We start from the raw sequence: 20,055 nt of genomic DNA on the forward strand, positions 1-20,055 counted from the left end.
TATATATATATATATATATATATATATATAGTTAAAGTTATGTGTTGAAAGCAGGATTATAGTTAAATTAAATGTTACTGCGATTTTATACGTTTAAAACGAGTGATGTATATCAATAAAAGAAATATCATTAAAAATAAATACTAAAAAAGAAATAAAATAAAAAATTTTTTTCACGAACAATTGTTAAATTTCTTACTCGCATACAGAAATGTTTTTGACATCTCAAATGTTTCATTGAATATTTATTATTTTTAATACTAATTAAATTTAATAACTTTATGTAAAGATAATTTAAATACATATATAAAGATCAATATTATAAATATCGTATGTAAAATGAAAAAATGAATGTAAAAATAAAATATTTGCTTATTACTATAGAAATCATTGTAACGATGAGCGAGAATCATACTCGGTTGCAACAATCGCTGGCCGTACATATATTTGATTCGTTATCTTTTGCGACCGTTTGTTTTATTAAAATTGCAGAATGAAATATAATAATAATCAATAATAATAATAATCAACAATTTCTAAAACGAGCGTATGTATATAGCAATTTCGCAACAAATAAATCTAATGAATGTTGTCACATTCGTAATAAGCGCACCAAAATCTACCAAGTTTTAAGAATGGGTCGATTAATGTTTTAGAAAAGAAACAAATCTGCATACATCTTAGTCCAATAATTCTTTACTTTTTTTACATTATAAAAAATATTAAAAAAGAAAATAATGAGAAAAAAAAAATTTTTGTAATGGAAATATTAAATTTAGTTAATTTATTTATATTTATATTTTAAAAACATTCTATTATTTTTTATATTTTTTATATTTTCTATATTATCTATAAAGCATTCACTGTTAAATCTATAGTGTCAAATTTAATCTAATGTAAATCGCCATTGCTCCTACTAAATATATCGTTATTTTATACTAAAACGATAATTAAATTTGACACTCTATATTGTCTATTTACTACTATATTGGCACTATGTCGTGCCAATTTGACACTACATTGTGTCAAATTGACACTGTATATTGTCAAATATAACCATTGTTATAGTATAAAATAATGATATAATTGAGTAGCAGTGGCGACTCATATTAGATTAAATTTAACATTATAAATTTAACATTGTACAATTAGAATTTCTGGCAAATAAACAATTAGATAACAGAGATGTCATGTGCAATTAAAAAACTAATAAAAATTTTTAGTAATACTAAATTTGTTCTGATATTAATAGTTCATCAAACTTGATCATTGATAATTTATTTGGAATAATAATTTTTAAATATTATATAAATAAGATTAAAAAATTCATTTTTTATAAAACTGTAAACCGTAAAAACAATAAAATTGGCAAATTTTTTGTATTTGTTGAAGATGTTTTTCAACTTTCGGGAGTTATATAGCACACTTACTATTAGAATTCTCCTTTAAACAATCAGGTTAAAAATAGATTATGAATATAAACATCATAAATAGAAAAATAAATAGATAAAAAAAACAAAATTCTATATTCAATTCCTGATATTAATATTTCTTCTATTTTTATGATGTATTTATTTCATTAAATGCTTAATAAAGATAAGATTATTTTTCAAGGTTATATGTATTACCAGCTCATTCAACACATGTACTTATAGATAAATCAATACTTCTGTGTATATTGCAGCTTATTGTTATATTTCTTCCGTTGAGAAAATCGATTCATGTGCCGATTAACTCTATGAATCATCACAAAATTTTGCTTTGGAAAACAAAATCTATAACAAAATCTACATCTAATTACGGTGTTATTGCTACAGATCGATAAAGCGACGTGATATGGATTTCGTAAACGACACTGCAATCTTTTGCTTCCAGAAATAAACGCCGGAAGTTGCGAGTTGTAAAAAACACATTCACGATTAAAACGAGTGTGCTCTACGTGTGCATTTACCCTAGCTGACGGTCAACGAACAGTTTTATCAGAGATTCTCGAGAAGCTCGTATATTTCTATGCTGAAGTGAAAACAAACGATAACAAATGGAGAAACCACAACTTTGATTCCTGCAGGCATTAAGTACTAACGACCGTTCGCTTTCAAAATTTACCATAAAATTTATGAAATACTGCAGAAATCATAAAAAATCATTTTTTTTTAAATAACGTAAAAATCTGCAAAAAATTTCTAAAACACGTGCCTTCAGCGGACATTCTTAATATCTAACGATTGCAAATAAAACGTCATCGAAGAATGCGCACCCAGCAAACGAGAATGGATTAAAATGGATTGAAATTTTTTTTCTATTCGAATGCGTATTTTAAATAGCGAATACTTTTTTTGGATTTAATTGGATTCAATTGGATTTAATTAGATTCAATTGGATTGAAAAACTGCATTTCCTATTCAAAATTTTGAATTGAACAGTATTCACAATGCACAGAAAAAGCTAATATTATTTTTAGATTGAAAGATATAGAGATATGCTCAATGCAATTCATATAAATGAATAAAAATGCATTCAAAATTGAAAAGCATTCATTTTAACATTCGTGAATCAATATTTCTGAAAATCTGAATCCATTTCAATTCATTTCAATCCATTCTCGTTTGCTGAGTTTTTAAAGATCTTTTTGAAGACATAATTTTAGATCAATTCCTGTTAGAAATAAAATTATTTAAGATCAGTCTTTTATAAAGACCTCCAGCAAACGAGAATGGATTAAAATAGATTGAAATTTTTTTCTATTCGAATGCATATTTTAAATAGCGAATACTTTTTTTGGATTTAATTAAATTCAATTGGATTTAATTAGATTCAATTGGATGCAATTGGATTGAAAAACTGCATTTCCTATTCAAAATTTTGAATTGAACAGTATTCACAATGCACAGAAAAAGCTAATATTATTTTTAGATTGAAAGATATAGAGATATGATCCATGCAATTCATATAAAAATGCATTGAAAAGCATTCATTTTAACATTCGTGAATCAATATTTCTGAAAATCTGAATCCATTTCAATTCATTTCAATCCAATTCTCGTTTGCTGGACAAACAACCATACGCTGTCATCAGGTGCGTGTCCGATTACGTATGTGCGAAACGCGAGATTCATCTCTCGTTATCCCGTTGGTCTCCCTTTCCCGTTTTCCAAATCGTGGCTTTCATCTTCTCTTTTCGTCTCGAGCAGCCGCGTGTACCGCGAGGCGCGCCTTGTCCTTGTGTGTAGCTACGATGCACAGACTGTGTCGCGCGCAATTACTACGCGGTGCATAACTTATGCCATGCCGATACGCACGTCAGTCTGCCTACATCTCGCCGCATGGGACATAATGGTACGAGGGTAGTCCCCCCCATTCTCTCCTACCGCTTAACAATGCGACGGCAATTGCATAATCCACGCCAAGGGGACTTACGTTCGACGTGGGCGATCGGAATTCGCGATATTCTCGATCGGTCTCTGCTGAGAGAGAAGTTAAAGATCGGACATACGTCTATCCTCAAAGGTGCGGTCAAGAATGACCTAGAGAAATGAGCAGCTTCCTCTTGGAAATTGCTGACACTCAAAGTAAGACTCTGTCATCGTATTTCTAAATTCTGTATAATTATCGATAATTTATCTTATACAAATAGATCATTTTCAATACATACCGCATATTTTGATAAAAATCTTGTTTCTCTAATGTGCGATTTTTAAAAAGGACTTTTAATACATTAACAATCGCATATGTTATCGTCAATATATTATACAAACTGCTCTAATTAATTGTAATTAATTCTAATTAAATTAATATCAACAGAATTTATGTTTCAATAATATTAATCTTAATGCTCATTTTATTGTCAAATACAATAGCTGCACGCAAACCTTTGAATGTACAATAAATAACGAAATATCACAGTGCGCTAAATAGCAACAGTTATGATGTTATGATGCGAAAGTTTATACGAGAGCATTATTGTTACAGTCATTAACGCTAATGCTTCAAAATAACATAATATTGTATTATGTATTACACGAACTTGAAAGTAATGGGCTTTATAAGGATTGCGACTTTGTTATTTCTTGTCTCGATCTACAAATATCCATAATCGTTTCGTTTAGATAATGGACAATCGGATCGTTTTCAAATTTCGTACATCATTAGTATCCGTTAGTTCAAACGTTATTCACACGTTGGAACTCATACAACAACATTTTTCACACGATGACTTCCCACCGCTAATGAGAGTCGATTATCCGCGCGAGAGTAACGTACGAGTATTACCCTGACCGAAATTAACCCTTCAAGTGGGTCGGCACATTACGTATATTACGTATGTAGTATCGTGCGAAAGTGTTTTAATCAGAGAAAAAAGGGAAGAGGGGCAAGCGCAGCTTCAGCTGGTGCGAGCTTTACGATTATTGCTCTCGCTGCATGAAAAGTATCTTCTCTTATCTTCGTAAATTCCTGCAATTTCCGAATATTAAATATATTGACGTAATTATCAATAATTATCAATTGATATTTATAATTATAATTGCATGGTAAAATAATTATAGTTAAGAGCTCCATTTTTATAGTTATTATTGTTATTACTGTTAATATTTAATAATAATTTTCGTGTATTTAGTAACGCATCTGAAAAACATGATACAAAATAGTTGGTAAATTCGAAACAAGAAATTTAAAATTTAATTGCGAGTACATCTCAATGAAATCAATGCAACCAGAGATTTCTGCAACAACCGGATAAATCCAAAACTGTTTCCCGGTATAACAGGAAAAAGGGAGTGTTCATAATTTACTGAACCATTACATTCGAATTACGATTTATCGCATTAATACTTTCTACGTTTAATTTACTTTCTGCTTCTGAATCATTTAAGCTCATTGAAATTTATCTATACTGATTTCTCGAAACAGCGATTAATACGATTCACAATAATCCGTTATCTAAATCTTACTTCTCAATGTGAAACTCATGAATTTCTCTTGTTACCTTACAGCGAGAGAAAAGAAGTTTTTAAAATATTTCTTTAGAAAGACAGAAGAAAACCAGAGAAATATTTACATTACATTGTAATAAATATATATATATCACTACTTTATTAAAAAAACGCAATAATATTTGCTAGAATTTCCTTACTTTATCGTGATTTTTTTAACGCGTCTCTGTACACAAGAAAAAAAAGATGAGACCGGAAATGATAAGACCGGATGTCAGACAAGTTTTTTTCTAGAAATACAACTTTATACACATCGCGTAGTGTAAGAACGTGGAAAGGAAGAGACGTTGAAAATATGAAGACATGGCGCATTAAGAAATCAATTGAGAAACACTTGGAGGATTAAATAAGAAATATTAATGGTATAACTTACGACATCTGCGCATTCTCTTCGTTTCACTTTTGCCAAAATACTTTGTTTATATCAAATAAAAATTATATCGTTATATATATTTTTGAGTTTATTTTTAAATTTAAGCAGATATGCACTATATTTGCAGTTTAATATTTTATGCGTGATATAACATTTAATATTTTTGGCAAGGAAACATCTTCAAATATAATGTATTAAAAATAAATAAGAAGAATAGTAAGAAAAATCATAAGAAGAATAATTTGAAGAACCTCAAAGAATATTCAAGACAAAAAAATATTTATCAAACAGAGTGGAATTATTGAACATATGATGCAATTACAATCATTGACTCTATCGCTAAAAAAAAATCGATACTCATCTTCGCTATTCTTATTCTATCTCCGTAGTTATGCACAACTTGCAGGCTGTATTTCCATTTATTCCAGATACGCAAATAAATGTGACGTATATGGATTATCTATCATATCTATTACGCACGGCATTACGTTACAGCGTTACGCCGAGAAGATTACTATATCAATTCTCCTCTCCGCACGCAATTCTATGAGGGTTCCAGGTAGTAATTGTTATAGTCCAAGGATTCAGTGACCCAGTTTGTATGTGTGAGTGACCGCTTGTAACAACTACATAAACTGTTTGGCCATGAGGTAACTGAGCTTAATAAAGATATTAATCCACCGACGATTGGCAAAGCAATCATTTAATAAAATTATTTATATATCATATATTATAACTTACAATAGAAATAGGACAAAAAATAAATCAGGTATCAGTCTAACGTTATTATACAAAAAAAAAGAAGAGATAAAATAACAAAAAGCTGCAAATAAATTCTATAGACTTCTCTATGCTGATTTTTTGCAAATTTTGTTTTCTTTTGTTTTTGAGAATTAATTCGTTGAAATTAGATTCAATGTGGAATATTAGTCCCATTTGACAAAAACGTAAATAACGTGGTTATTTCAAGTAATCGGAAATATTAATGGAGTACCAATGTCAAGGATAACCGACACGATGCGTCGAGCGCACAGCCACGCTTCCACCTACGATATTGTACAATCGCGATCTCACTTTCCATAATAGGCGAGCTTCTATGAATGAATTGTGCAACGCACAATAAGAATAGATAACATTTCGTACAAATTGCGTATTAACATCCTCAATATAAATTTTATGAAGAAAAATTTGTTTCATAGAGGCTGCGTTTCTTAATAATTGCTAAACGAATTATACAAGTACACAATAAGAAACATCTGGTATTTGTGATCCACTCAAGTCCTTGTTAAAATTTTGTGTTGAATTTTTAATATATCCAAGTGTTAATTTAACATAATATGATTATATTATTAGACTATTTTGTATTAAATTGATATTTAATATTTCTTAGTGTCAAAATAATATAATTTATGAATAAATAAACAAGTAAAATAAAAATAATGTATTTTTAAATGTAAATTCTAAGATAAATAAATAAAATACGTATTAATTACAATATATCATAAATTTTAATTTTAATAGAAATTTTCCAACTGTTTTTCTATGTATACCCTTAAATATTTAAATAAAAATTATACCATTTCAAGATGAGACAATTAAGAAAAATCGATATAACCTAATGTAAAAAAGTAATATAAATCATATTTCTTTTCGATTCCTATTTCTATGTAACATACGCGTGATTCTAAAATAATTATTAGCTGTAAAGGCGCAGTGTTAGAAAAAGATTAAACCAAGACAGTTGAAGACAAGCCTAATAGGCAGTAACGATCTCTCTATTGCTTTTTCATTGCAACACGTGCGATTAAATAACGTCTCGAATCTTAACGAATGAAGTGTCAATCTCCGCGGGAAACAAGCTGTACCGAAGTAAAATATGTCATTAATCATTTCTTATTAATCATTTCTCGCACTCGTCATCATCGCGGAGGTATCTTCCGAACTTGTGCTCAGGACTATTCACACCTTTTGATAACTCTACGATCGAAGTGACGTGGCCACGGGCATGACACGCGGGCGTCCAATAGCGGGTTTGTCATCAAACTCACATCGAAACGGTCAAGCAAAAAGACATGCTGAATCTTTAATGAGACATCCCGATACCGTTGCCACGGCCTCGGTATAACGCGCAGCTATCGTCAACGGATGGCAGCCCGAGTATGTGGGACGCTGCGTATGGTGCCGGTTGTCCGGGATGAACATGTATGGTCATCGCGCGTGATCTCTAGTCTAGGCGAGGCCGCATTGTATCGCCGAATCCATCGAGTTTTCGTTCCGATCGTATGCACGCACGCACGCACGCACGCACGCACGCACGCACGCACGCACGCACGCACGCACGCACGTACGCACGTACGCCCAATCTATGCGGTGCGGTGGCGAAAACCGGTTCCTCGCTGTGCCGCAATCTCTTTGGGATACGAATTCGGGATCATAGGAATGTCATAGGAACGTTGGACCTATCATGGTCCTGATCGTGCGACACCACGCCTGACTTCCGTAATCGCTTTATTCTCTGCGTGATTTCGGAAAAACTCTTATTTTACTTCATTTCTCTTCATCAAGATGATACCCTTCGTATGTACTTACATATGTTGTTGAAAAAAAAAACGAAAATTATCAATTTTTCCGAGATTTTTAAAAATATAAAAAAAGGTTTTCAGAAATAGAAAAAATGTATAGAAAGCTGAACAATTCTTGAAAAAAATTTCATTGTAACTCTAAATCTGACATAAAATATATTCAAACAAAACATTATACAAAATTAACATTCAAATATGTTAAAAATTTGACACAAAAAGTTTTAATATTGATCGATTTTGACATAAATACAAAATATATTTTATTGTATATGTATGGAATACAATTTATATTCCTAGAATTTTTTAATGACTTCTTAATAATAAAGGTACAATTAATAATCCTTTAATATTTCCAATTATAACTATTAAATTTTCCCTACGTTTAAATAAAAAATTAATTTCTTTTTATATAGAATAGCATGATGTAAGCGGAAAATAAAAACATTAAATGACTCAGGAGATCAACAAGGATATCCAGTTTTTATTGATCAGTAATTCAATCCGATAAATGCAGTGATAAAGACATTTCAATCGCGGCCGTTAAATTTTCCTTATGTAAAAGAAAAATTATAAATTTGTTTAGAAATAACACATGACTGTAATAAGCTGCGATCATAAAATGTCTCGGAGAATCAAGAAGCATTTACGTGCAGTTTTTATCGATTACGAATAATTCGATAGGATAACATACTGCGATAGAAATCATCTCACATTAGTGCTTTTCCTACATTTGCACGATAAGAGATCAGCAGATACGAAAATCAAACGATTTCCTGTGAATATCATTGAATTACCCGAAGATTACTTCATCTCGCAACATCTAGGCGACAAGCCGCGCTGGTAACTCGACTCATATGCTATATTTGGAACTATCGTCAGCGTAACCGTAATTTCCATATCATTGATATTCATTCTTAATCCCCGCGCGCAATTTGCAATTGTACTGGAGTACAATGTATTTGCTAAATGACGCGAGATAGCCGTACTTAATATTTTTACAATCCCTTCGTACATACGTGATTTTCACGTCATTGATTGCGATACACTATTTGATCCGATAATATCAGCAGTATGATAAGTCCATAATTACATCAATTGCTACTGATTATTAAATTAAATTAAAGAATTAATCGACAAACTATTATGGTGGTTTTATACTATGCACCAAGAACCACACACGCGATATGCAATTAATTATGCCAGCTTTCTCACATGTTCGGCGTAAGTCATAATTAAAGCAATTAACGATATATTGCAATATGAAATAACGGTATAATCATGGTGGATTAAAATAGAAAAGAAGAAAAGTTAGTCGTGAACGTTATTCGTTTACAGAACGGGATCAATATGAAAAATTCGATGGAAAAATAAATCAACGACATTCCGTTATTTACATAATCCGGTTAATCTCGTTAACAAATTACCGTCTGGGACAGGATATAAGAAGATTCCAATTAATGTTGAATACCGGCTGACTTAAATGGCAAATAAATGTCTATAGACTTCACGTCGTATCAATATACGATATTGATTAAAAAGAGATATTAATTAATTACTGAAGTTCTTCATAGGACCGGAGAAGGGCAATCTTGTAAATGGCATCTAATAGGAACGTCATGAAAAAACGAAACCTCATTATAAGCGCTATTATGCAATTAGACTTCCAACGGCGAAACTATACAAAACTTTCGCAACGTATGTAAGATTCATTATTGCTTTTTTCATTGTCCCGGCCACAAGTGTCGCTGGCTGTATAGCCACGTATGCTATTATCAGAACTATTTCGCGTCAGATCAATACACATTCCTTCCTTCGCGTCTATCGACCGTAAATAATATACGGCCTTGTACGTAATGTCAGGTAAAATATAACGTACAAGCACAGAACGTATCTAAAAATCAAATCAAAGTAATCCGCGCTCTGATTTTACCTAACAGTATTGAAGATAAGACGATATACAGCTAAGTATATCGTCGATAAGATTATATTTGCATACAGACACGTAAATATTTCGTAATGAAATTATGTATTATAGGATATTATATGTGTGATATAAATGTCGTGTAAATTTCAATCATACTAGCACAGCAGAGTCTCAGCGATTTTTTATATCAAGCTATTTCTCTGATGTTAATTCAAAATAAACAATAAAAAATTCTTTAAATTATCTTTTATCAAAAGAGAGCTATTTCTTTTTTTCCAGTTCACTAAATAATTTAAATACATATATTATTGTTTTATTTCTTTGCAATGATTATAGTAGTTTATAATAAGAGTATTTAAAGAATTGATTTATTTTTTTAAATATTTTATTTTTTTAATAAATCTATCACCGAAGTAAAGTAAATAAAGTTGTGTAATGTTGCTATCAGAAGCCATCTTTTCCGTCTGGCGAGGGTAGGGTACTTTGTTAGTCGCTCTGTAAGAAGATTACCGTTACGTGGTTATGCCATTGCAGGTTCAACGTCACGGTGCAAAACGCCCGGTCGACGCCATGATGATGCGTGTGCACGCAATGTGTGTTTCCAGATTGATTGGAAGAAATCAAATCGCAAAATTATTTTTATTCTCCGCTTTACCATCGAGATAATCCCAATAATTACTATTACCGTCTATTACTATTACTATCAATATAGATTAATTTTTATCTCGGTTTTAATTTATTCTTAATTTTTTTCTTACGAGCAACGCAAAGCAATCCTATATAGAATCTTGCGAAATAGTACACTCTCGATTTATGCAGGAAAGAATCAGTATGAAAAAAAAATTTTAAGAAAAAACACAACATAAGTTATGGAAAAGATTCATGTATCTTAAAATTTATAAAAAAATCTTATTTGTCGTCGGTGTCTGAATTGTAATTTAAAACCATCAACTCTCTCTTTTTAACTAGCACAAAGTTACTATCTTCATCGAATTTTTTCTATTTGAAATATTATTTCAGTTTCATTATTTTTATCTACATGTTCAGATAATCATTTACCAAATTTATTTTTTACTAAATTATTATAAATGTTCTGATATTCACTGCAACATTTTTAAAATTTTTCTTGAAATTTTTCTTGAAATTTTAAAGCTTGTTAGATATTTGGATCAATATCTGAAATTTTCCAGTTTTGTGGCTAACTGTAGAAGAAATTATAAAAAAAAGAACTACATAAAATGAAATCGCGTAAATTGAAACCGCGTATAAAAAGTCCATATAAATTGAGAGATTATTTATCACGTAAAAAGAAACCTGTATAAATTAAGTGCCACGTAAATCCGAGGGACGAGTTATTTATATCTTGCGTCAGAAGCTTAGAATGAATAGAAGTTGGAAACTACACAATAGCATCTCGTAAATTTCGACGCGAAAGAGAGCGTCGAGCGTTAGAAAACTTTATTTTAATAATAAAAATGATGTAAATCTTGAAGTCAATGAGACTAGCGTCTCATATCGACCAAAATTTTTAATCGAAAATTGTCTTTCGGTTTCGCAAAGATTCGTTTCTCGGTGTTGTGGGAGGTACACTCAGAGATTACGCGCGTACAAAAAATCAACGCGATTCAACAAGCAACGAACAATTGTAACTTGATGAAAAAAGAGAACATTTATGTACTTTCTTTCAAAGCAATACTCGAGTAAAATAATCTCTAGACGTATGCGAACGTTCGAACGAAGCGATGGAATTAAGAAAACTGGTTTAAGCTACAGTATGTAAATAATGTGTTTACGATTGAAACAAGAAGAGAGGATTATTTTCTGAGTATTCCTTTTAATTAATTCAAACGTTTCACCTGACGGCAAATATTTTCTCGTCACAATCGGAGACAAGCGTTTGAATCGAGGTCGACGAGAAAGTTAAATTTCTTCCTAGAAAGCATCAATCGTAACCGAATGAACCGAGGAAGTTGTTTCTAATTCAGTTGTCGCAAGGACCTGGAGCATAAAGCGCTTATCAAAATCATAACATTCCCCATGTACTTAGCATGTATCGTATACGATAAGTATAAGCGGCGTGAGAATAGTCCTTGGCATATTTCTGCTATATAATATCGGAATGACGCTTAAATACAATCGGTATTATTTATGTTCTGAACGAGTGAAAGCATCAATATCATTAATCTTTTAATAGTAAACGTCAATCACAATGTTAAACAAATTGAAATCATAGGTAACTCTTAATAATTCATATAATTAAAAGATACAGCTTGATTCAAATGATTGCAAATATACAATTAACCTTCAGATTTTTCCTCGATATTGAACAGATAACAAATAGTTAAACTATTATCTCACTTCTCTGTTATACAAAATCCTTTTTAGTGGAGAATTCAATTGTACGCAAAGGAGAAGATTTTATGGAACTTTCTTCAAGATATCAGAAATATATGAAGAGATATACATACAAGAAACATATTTAATATTATTAAAGAGTCAGAAGTTGAAGAAATCGTGGTAGAAAATCACTTTTCCACGTGACTTTTCGTGATATAATGACTAGCTACGTAGAATTTTGTATTATTACCACTAAAAGCGCGACTTGGACATTACATAACGTTATTCCGTCTGTATGCAACATCTCCAAGGAATTCGCTGCATACAAATGATCGGGAACTATTTTAGAAATCCTTTTCCTTGTTCGTGATCCATTTTAGTCGACCGCGAAGTAATAAAGTTCTACTGGCAATAATATAGTTAGCAAATCTCAGAAAGAGAAACACATAGATGACATTTTTGTGACGATCTCTTTCCATTTTTGACGATTCTCTAAGTTGAAAGAAAATAATACAGTAAGGAAAGAAAATTCGTACAATAAAAGATGGAATTTCGAACAATCTAATATTGAATCTTTCGAGAGCTCATTTAATAATGAAATACTCCACGTTGCCAATTGGCAAGTCAATACAATACCTACAGGTATCTACGCAATCATCAAAGTATAAGGTAAAAACGTATGCATCTTTGATTATGTCATAATTTACGTTTGTGTACTTTTATATACTTACATATAAAAAAATGTATAATGTATCTATTTGATCGATAAAACATCAATTCTGCCTCTTCGAACAGCTTGTAGTGTTTATTTATTATCAGAAATTGCTTCATGGTGTTATAAAAATATACGTCGAGTGGCTCTAATATTTCTATTATTAGATATTACGCGATAAGCAAGTATATTGAGCTAAATCTAAGCTGGAAATAGAAAGTCCATATCCGAAAAGTTGAGAATCCAGAGATAATTAAAAAGTGATTGACGTGATATATCACAGGATTAAAATTGACTACTGATTAGATTATAGGAAGAATTATATTTCTTTTGTAAGATTCTAAAAATTATTGATAATTTCGTATTGCAAAGTTCCATTTATCACGTATGTATTTCATTGATAAATAAGGATCTGTTTTATCTAATAAAAATCAACTTCGAAAACTTATGCATCAAGAATATATATTTTTTAATCTTTATTAAAATTCTATTTAATGTCAGATGAAATAGTATTATCATAATTCGTAAAGACGACATTTTAGACTTAAAAAAGTGTTCTTAAATTAATAAAAGAGCCCAATAAAAAAATATTTTAATGAGAATGGACAGAATTTTTGCTTATCGTAAATAGAAATTTTGTTTGTCCTCATCAAAATGCTTTTTTTTATTTTTGTTAGTTTAATTATAATATAATAAGGACATTTTTCTCAATATATAAATATATATATAATTCCGAAGAACTATTATCAGCTAAAAATATCATCAGTGTTGACCTGTTATTATCTTTCAGTCATTGTAAACTAAAAAATAAAGACTTTTATATATTTTTTAGAAGTATTAGAGAAATAGAAGTTTTTCATATTTAGACAGATTTATATTTTGTACCACTTTCATTATCCTATCTCATAGAAAAACTATTCAATACTCGAAGCTAAAGATCCTTTAGGTAAAAATCGGCCAAAGCTGCAGCTGATATGGGATCATTTTTCTTTCTTTTCCCTCCACATTGGAGAGAAGAAGAGAAAAAGTGAACCGTGCGAGAACTTTAGCTAAAAAAAAATAGGTATCTATCTTGTGAAACCGCAAATGACGTTATTTTGGAAATGCGCGTCTAGAGCTAGCATAACATCATGCCGGATCCGAGGTCAATAAAACTTAAGCGATTTATTAAACTATCGGAATGCAAAATTAGATACGCGTGCCAGTTGGTAGACGTGCCTAGCGCGACAATATCCGCCGACTCTCGTATTTCGCGTTACAAACGAAACGAGTAAAATAGAAAGAAGTAAGTCGCTTACCAGCTGCACGAGCTTGAGAATACCGGGTATGGTCTTGAAGTAAGATACGTTCAGCCGGATACCAGCCAACGGGCTCGGCTGACCCGGCTCCGTCTTCACCGTCGGTACCTGCCGCGGATTGTTGCTGGCGTTGTTGCTGGAACCGTCCATCGTCACCGCGGTCTCCGACATCATGTTACGCCGATCCGCACGCTCGGTTCACCACACGCGCTCGCGTATCCACGCTCGGTCGTTATTTCTCTCTCGGCTCACTCTTGTCCCGGAGTGAAAGGCGACGAGGAGTAAACACCCGGGGGAGCAAAATGGAGAACCGAACCGGTACGACGGTACCACAGGAGAGCCGATCGCGGGACACCTGTTGTGTGTGTTCACCACGGCCCGCGTGCACGGAGGCCTTTACCACTGCGCACTACCTACGGTATTAACAGCAGAGCCGCTATTCTCCCACTATTGCTGCCACGCTACGGCCGCTACCCACAGTGCCGGATCAATCGATGAAATATGGTAAATAAATCCAGCAAACGAGAATGGATTTTGAAATGAATTGAAATGGATTTACATTTTCAGAAATATTGATTTACGAATGTTCAAACGAATGGCTTTTCAATCCTGAATGCATTTTTATTCATTTATAGGAATTGCATGGAGCATATCTGTATGTCTTTCAATCTAAAATAATCTAAAAATAATATTAGCTTTTTCTGTGCATTGTGAATACTGTTCAATTCAAAATTTTAAATAGGAAATGCAGTTTTTCAATCCAATTACATCCAATTGAATCTAATTGAATCCAATTGAATTCAATTAAATCTAAAAAAAAGTATTCGCTATTTAAAATACGCATTCGGATAGAAAAAAATTTCAATCTATTTTAATCCATTCTCGTTTGCTGAGAAATATGATAAATAAAGCCAGAGGAAATTATATTATCTCGAGTTTTACAAAAGACTGATCTTAGATAATTTTATTTCAAATAGAAATTGATCTAAAATTAGATCTTTAAAAAAATCTTTAAAAATTCAGCAAATGGATTGAATATTAGCTTTTTCTGTACATTGTCAATACTGTTCAATTCAAAATTTTGAATAGGAAATGCAGTTTTTCAATCCAATTGCATCCAATTGAATCTAATTAAATCCAATTGAATCCAATTAAATCCAAAAAAAAATATTAGCTATTTAAAATGCATTCGGATAGAAAAAAGTTTTTTAATCCATTTCAATCCAATCTCCTTTACTGGGAAGGAAATGTTTTGTGTACATTGTAATGTACGCGATGTGCATCAAGTGTGAAGACATTATCCATTGAAGTTAAATTATTTAATTCTATTGACATTACCTTGTTATACATTCATCACTTTGAAAAGCGTAATTTCTCTTCTTGCTTTATTGTTTTGCACTTTGACCATCGTTTTATCATTTGACTGTTTCATCATTGAAAGACTATCAAAAGAGGAGAGATTACAGTGAGAGATTACTGTATACATTTCTGTTATTATTATATATATTTATATATTTATCGATGTACATCTTTCACTTAATATATTAGATATTTCAAAAAGTTTAATTATTGATTTAACGCACCAAGAATTTGCGGACTTACACAGATATTTTACATTTTATTTGATTAATTCTATCGACATTATCTGAGATCTACATAATGGATGTTGAAAAAATAGTCGATATTTTGAAAAAAATTGTTTAGTATGAATTATTTATTAAAGTACACATAAATTGAATTAAAAAAAATCTTTTTTAACATAATTTAATTTTTGACATAATTCAATCTCTATTATATCTTGTTATCGGAATATAAACTAATATGGATTATGTATATAAATTTAATGATTTATACGTCATATATTTTTATCGAACTTTTTCACAAATAAATAGGTTATATACTTTAAGGAAAAAAAAAGAAATATATTGTATGATACTTTGAGTCTTCAGCAGATGTTAATCCATCACTGATTCCCCTACTTCTCATTCTTTCTTGCGGTAGTAGAAGCGCACGTTGCTTCGTCACGTTATGTGTGTATCTCACAATCTTTCCTGTTCCGCTTTCATCGTTATGCTCATAATTATCCTTGTCTCTTAAGTCCTAAATAATTGTAAATTCTGACATTCTTTTTTGTCAATTGTTCTTTTTAATATGAAAACTTCTCACATAAGCGACGTTCGATAACTTTAAATTTATTCAAATTACAAAGTAAACAAAAATTATAATTTTTTACATTCTTAAATTTAAAATAATTACAAAATGTCCAATTTTCATTTTGAAATTTAATATATTTATAAAAATTATGTTAATATATATATAAAAATATATAATAATATTATTTAATAGATTAAATTATTTGTATATAAATATTAAATATTATAAATATTTTACTAAATTTAAACATCTAAAGATAATCTGAAACATCTCACATACATTATACGCTGCATAACTAATTTACATAACATAATTTATAAAGTATAGAGAAAAAAATATTAATTCCGTAAATAAAAAATATTAAACAAATAACAGTTAATAATAAATTATTCATTTTATAATTCTTTACCATCTCCCGATGTCTTCTGGAGCCAATTTCCCTTTTTATTACTTTTAGCGTTCATTCATTCATAACAAAACTTGTGGGAAAAACTGATTAATTAAGATCAATATGCACATTAATTGCCAAAATAATAATCGCCCGACATTTTGTAAAGCATTTACAAGTTAAGGCAACGTTAATCGCACATTTTATTATATCAAAACAGGAGATTGGCGTAAGAAAAGTACAATCGCACGAAAGATTATATGTTTTTTTTATTCCTGCAGAATTCTCTTTCTCGTTTTTGCCAAATATTAAACATATACCTATCTCATTTTAAGTTTCAAAAGTTTACACTAATTCAGCCATAAAAGACAGATTTTATCTTAGGATCTCCTTAATACCAATAAGTTTCGTAAACCTTGTCTCTTCACTTTATTAATAATTTGATTGTTTGCCCTTAATATTGTATAAGGTGTCTACGTAGACGTCTATAACATAGACGTCTACATAGACACTTTATACAATAGTTTACGTTGTCTATACATAAACGTGGAATATTACGTATTTACACGTAGATGCACGCCCTGAATAATATTCGATTTTTAAATAAATTATTTTAATGTTATCGTCCGAGTTAGATTATCAATAGAGATGATAACAGTAGCGAAAAAAAATTATAATTTTGAGACAATATATGAGATATTATAGCATTACAAGTACGTTTATTTATGCAGCATTTATATAATAAAAAATTATGACTATAATAATGCATTTAGTATTATTCAAATATTATTATGAATAATCGCAAATTTGTATCAATTGTCGATAACGTCATCGTTCTTCAATTATCTTCGGCTCCTCAGGATCGAATCAGGTCGAGTACTTTTCATGAAGACTTATCGACCGATTGACAACGACTCTTCGTTGCTCTGTGTCAACACGTTAACCTGTCTATAGTGGTTTTACTTGGTTTTTACTTGAAAGGAAATAGGTTTTTTATTAAATAATAAAAAAATGGGTAGTGGCGATGAAGTGCCTAATATCCAGTTTAAGAAGAAGAAGAAGAAACCTTTAAGGAAACGCGAAGTTTTTTCAGATGATAATGACAGCGAGGAGGAAAAAATGTCTCTCAGGTAAAGATTGTACATATTTTGTTTTTAATTCAACATAAGCAACGTGGAGGATTTAATGTGATTAGGAAAAGACTTATTTCAGGGAAAAGGTTGAGGAAATGAAAATCATTCAAAAACTTCGTGAGAGACCTGCTGGTGTTGATGTTGTTGGTTTGGCTCTCGGAGAAAACGTTGCATCTGATGCCATAACAGTAAGATACAATATGCACATATATAAAGTCTATTTTTTATTTCTGTATTTTTTGAACTGATGCACACGGTGTAATTGAAGTGAAACAAACTTATATTTGTTTCACTTTAACTTATTGTATCAGTCCAGAGAATACAGGAATAAAAAAAAGAACTTATACATGCATAATGAAATTAAACACAATAAACACAGTGTAGAATATGTAATATGAAAAATGATCTATGTTAATTTAGTCAGATCCTTTTAACATGAAAACTGGAGGAATGATAAATATGGCTGCACTGAAAAATACAAAACACAAGCCAAATGATGCATATGAAACTGGCATTGGAACGCAGTTTAATGCAGAGACTAATAAACGTGATGAAGATGAAGAAATGTATGCATGACAGTGTTTGCTTCTTTATTATATTTATTGTTGATAATTATTCAGCTAACATATTAATAGTTTTTTGCTTGTTTATGTTTTATATCAATTTTATATCATTACTTTTATTAGGGTCAAGTACATAGAAGAAGAATTGTCAAAGCGTAAGAGTAAAAATAGTAACGATGCAGCGAATGATGCGAATAATGAAAAAGGTTCTTATTGCTCACCTGAAGAAGCAGCATTGCGCGCGGTACCAGAACATTTGAGACAAAGCTCAGCCAATCGTAGTGAGGAAATGCTTTCAAATCAAATGCTTTCTGGTATTCCAGAAGTTGATCTTGGCATAGAGTGAGTGTATTTGCACAAAGAATATAAATTACAAATATATTTTGCAAGTATGAAAATAATTCTATGAAGTTGAAACTTCAATCAATTAGTTATTATACTATATGATAACTATTTAGTATTAAAATAATTTGTAATGTAATTTTAAAATGTATAAGATGTAGATATTTTCTTTACAAACACAATTCATTTTTAGAGCTAAAATTCGTAACATTGAAGCTACCGAAGAGGCAAAACTGAAACTTCTTTGGGACAGACACAGAAAGAAAGATGGACCCTCGCAGTTTGTTCCTACGAATATGGCCGTAAATTTCGTGCAGCACAATAGATGTATGATTATTATTTTTCATAATTGTATATGAAATTATACATACGATACTCTTCAATTATTAATTAATTAAATTTATTAATTAGTGAACAGTCCCATGCATTTTATTTCTCTAAATTTGAATTCTTCAATTCTTGAATTCTTCTTGAATTCTTTGTTTAGACAAAATTGTAAATGAAATATTTATTATAATTTCAGTTAACATAGAAGATTCAGATTTCCACAAATCACAGCAGGAGTCTGGTGATAAGAAAAAATGCACTACCAAAGAAGATATCCGAGGAAAGCGAAAAGACAATGGGGAGAAAGCAACGGACGATTACCATTATGAGAGATTTAAAAAGCAATTCAGGCGATTTTAAATTAAATTATGTTATTGTGTTATTATACCTTTTGGATTATATCTAAACATTGCATTTTTAACATAGATGTTTTTAAACTGCAATTCAAAGTTAAAGAACAATGAAATATTACATCATAGTTTTATTTTCATTTGCATATATTATTCACATCAAAAAGTTTAAAAAAGATTTATTCTCATTCTCGCTACCTCTTATATTCTGTTGATGATTCACAGTTTTTCGAAAAATGTAACAATCTAATTCTGATATTTCTTATCGAAAAATATTTTTTGATAATTTTAGGATTTTGTGAAGAACTTGGAAGATATGTATTGAAATATAACTGCTATTAATTATTTTATTACTGTATAGTAAATAGTAATTATTACTATAGTAATAATATATAGTAATAACTATTATATGTGTAGACTGCATTCACTCACGAGCTGTAAGCTTCATTCTTTACCATTCATTATTTGCAGAAGGAAGATAGAATGAAGCTTTCAGCTCAAACCAAACACAGCCATATTATGTATAATAGTATAATATTACTATACAGGATGAGGCAATAACTATAACCAACTTGAATATC

The 20,055-nt window shown here is 30.6% G+C and overlaps 2 protein-coding genes across 2 annotated transcripts in view; one reads left to right on the forward strand and one right to left on the reverse strand.

Moving 5' to 3' along the window:
- Nucleotides 1-14,391, reverse strand: part of LOC105618540 (myelin and lymphocyte protein-like) — a 25,999-nt gene extending 11,608 nt beyond the window's left edge. Inside the window, exon 1 of the mRNA XM_012200073.1 lies at nt 14,218-14,391. Within this exon, the coding sequence (XP_012055463.1) occupies nt 14,218-14,391 (174 nt within the window). The remainder of the gene's footprint in view (nt 1-14,217) is intronic.
- Nucleotides 14,392-17,770: 3,379 nt separating this feature from the next.
- On the forward strand, nt 17,771-19,484 carry LOC105618541 (uncharacterized protein C9orf78 homolog). The gene is made up of 6 exons (XM_012200074.1): nt 17,771-17,889; nt 17,972-18,080; nt 18,313-18,458; nt 18,579-18,797; nt 18,991-19,124; nt 19,321-19,484. The coding sequence occupies exons 1-6, from the start codon at nt 17,771-17,773 to the stop codon at nt 19,482-19,484; spliced, it is 891 nt and encodes a 296-aa protein (XP_012055464.1).
- The last annotated feature ends 571 nt before the right edge of the window (nt 19,485-20,055 follow it).

The sequence above is a fragment of the Atta cephalotes genome (assembly GCF_000143395.1).
Source record: "Atta cephalotes unplaced genomic scaffold scaffold00017, whole genome shotgun sequence".
NCBI classification, from domain to species: Eukaryota; Metazoa; Arthropoda; class Insecta; order Hymenoptera; family Formicidae; genus Atta; species Atta cephalotes.

Excerpts from the sequence above, each read along its gene's own strand:
- LOC105618541 (XM_012200074.1), top strand. The coding sequence starts at position 17,771 with ATGGGTAGTGGCGATGAAGTGCCTAATATCCAGTTTAAGAAGAAGAAG. Across the intron at positions 17,890-17,971 it reads GAGGAAAAAATGTCTCTCAG|GGAAAAGGTTGAGGAAATGA; the intron begins GTAAAGATTGTA and ends GACTTATTTCAG. Across the intron at positions 19,125-19,320 it reads TTTCGTGCAGCACAATAGAT|TTAACATAGAAGATTCAGAT; the intron begins GTATGATTATTA and ends TTATAATTTCAG.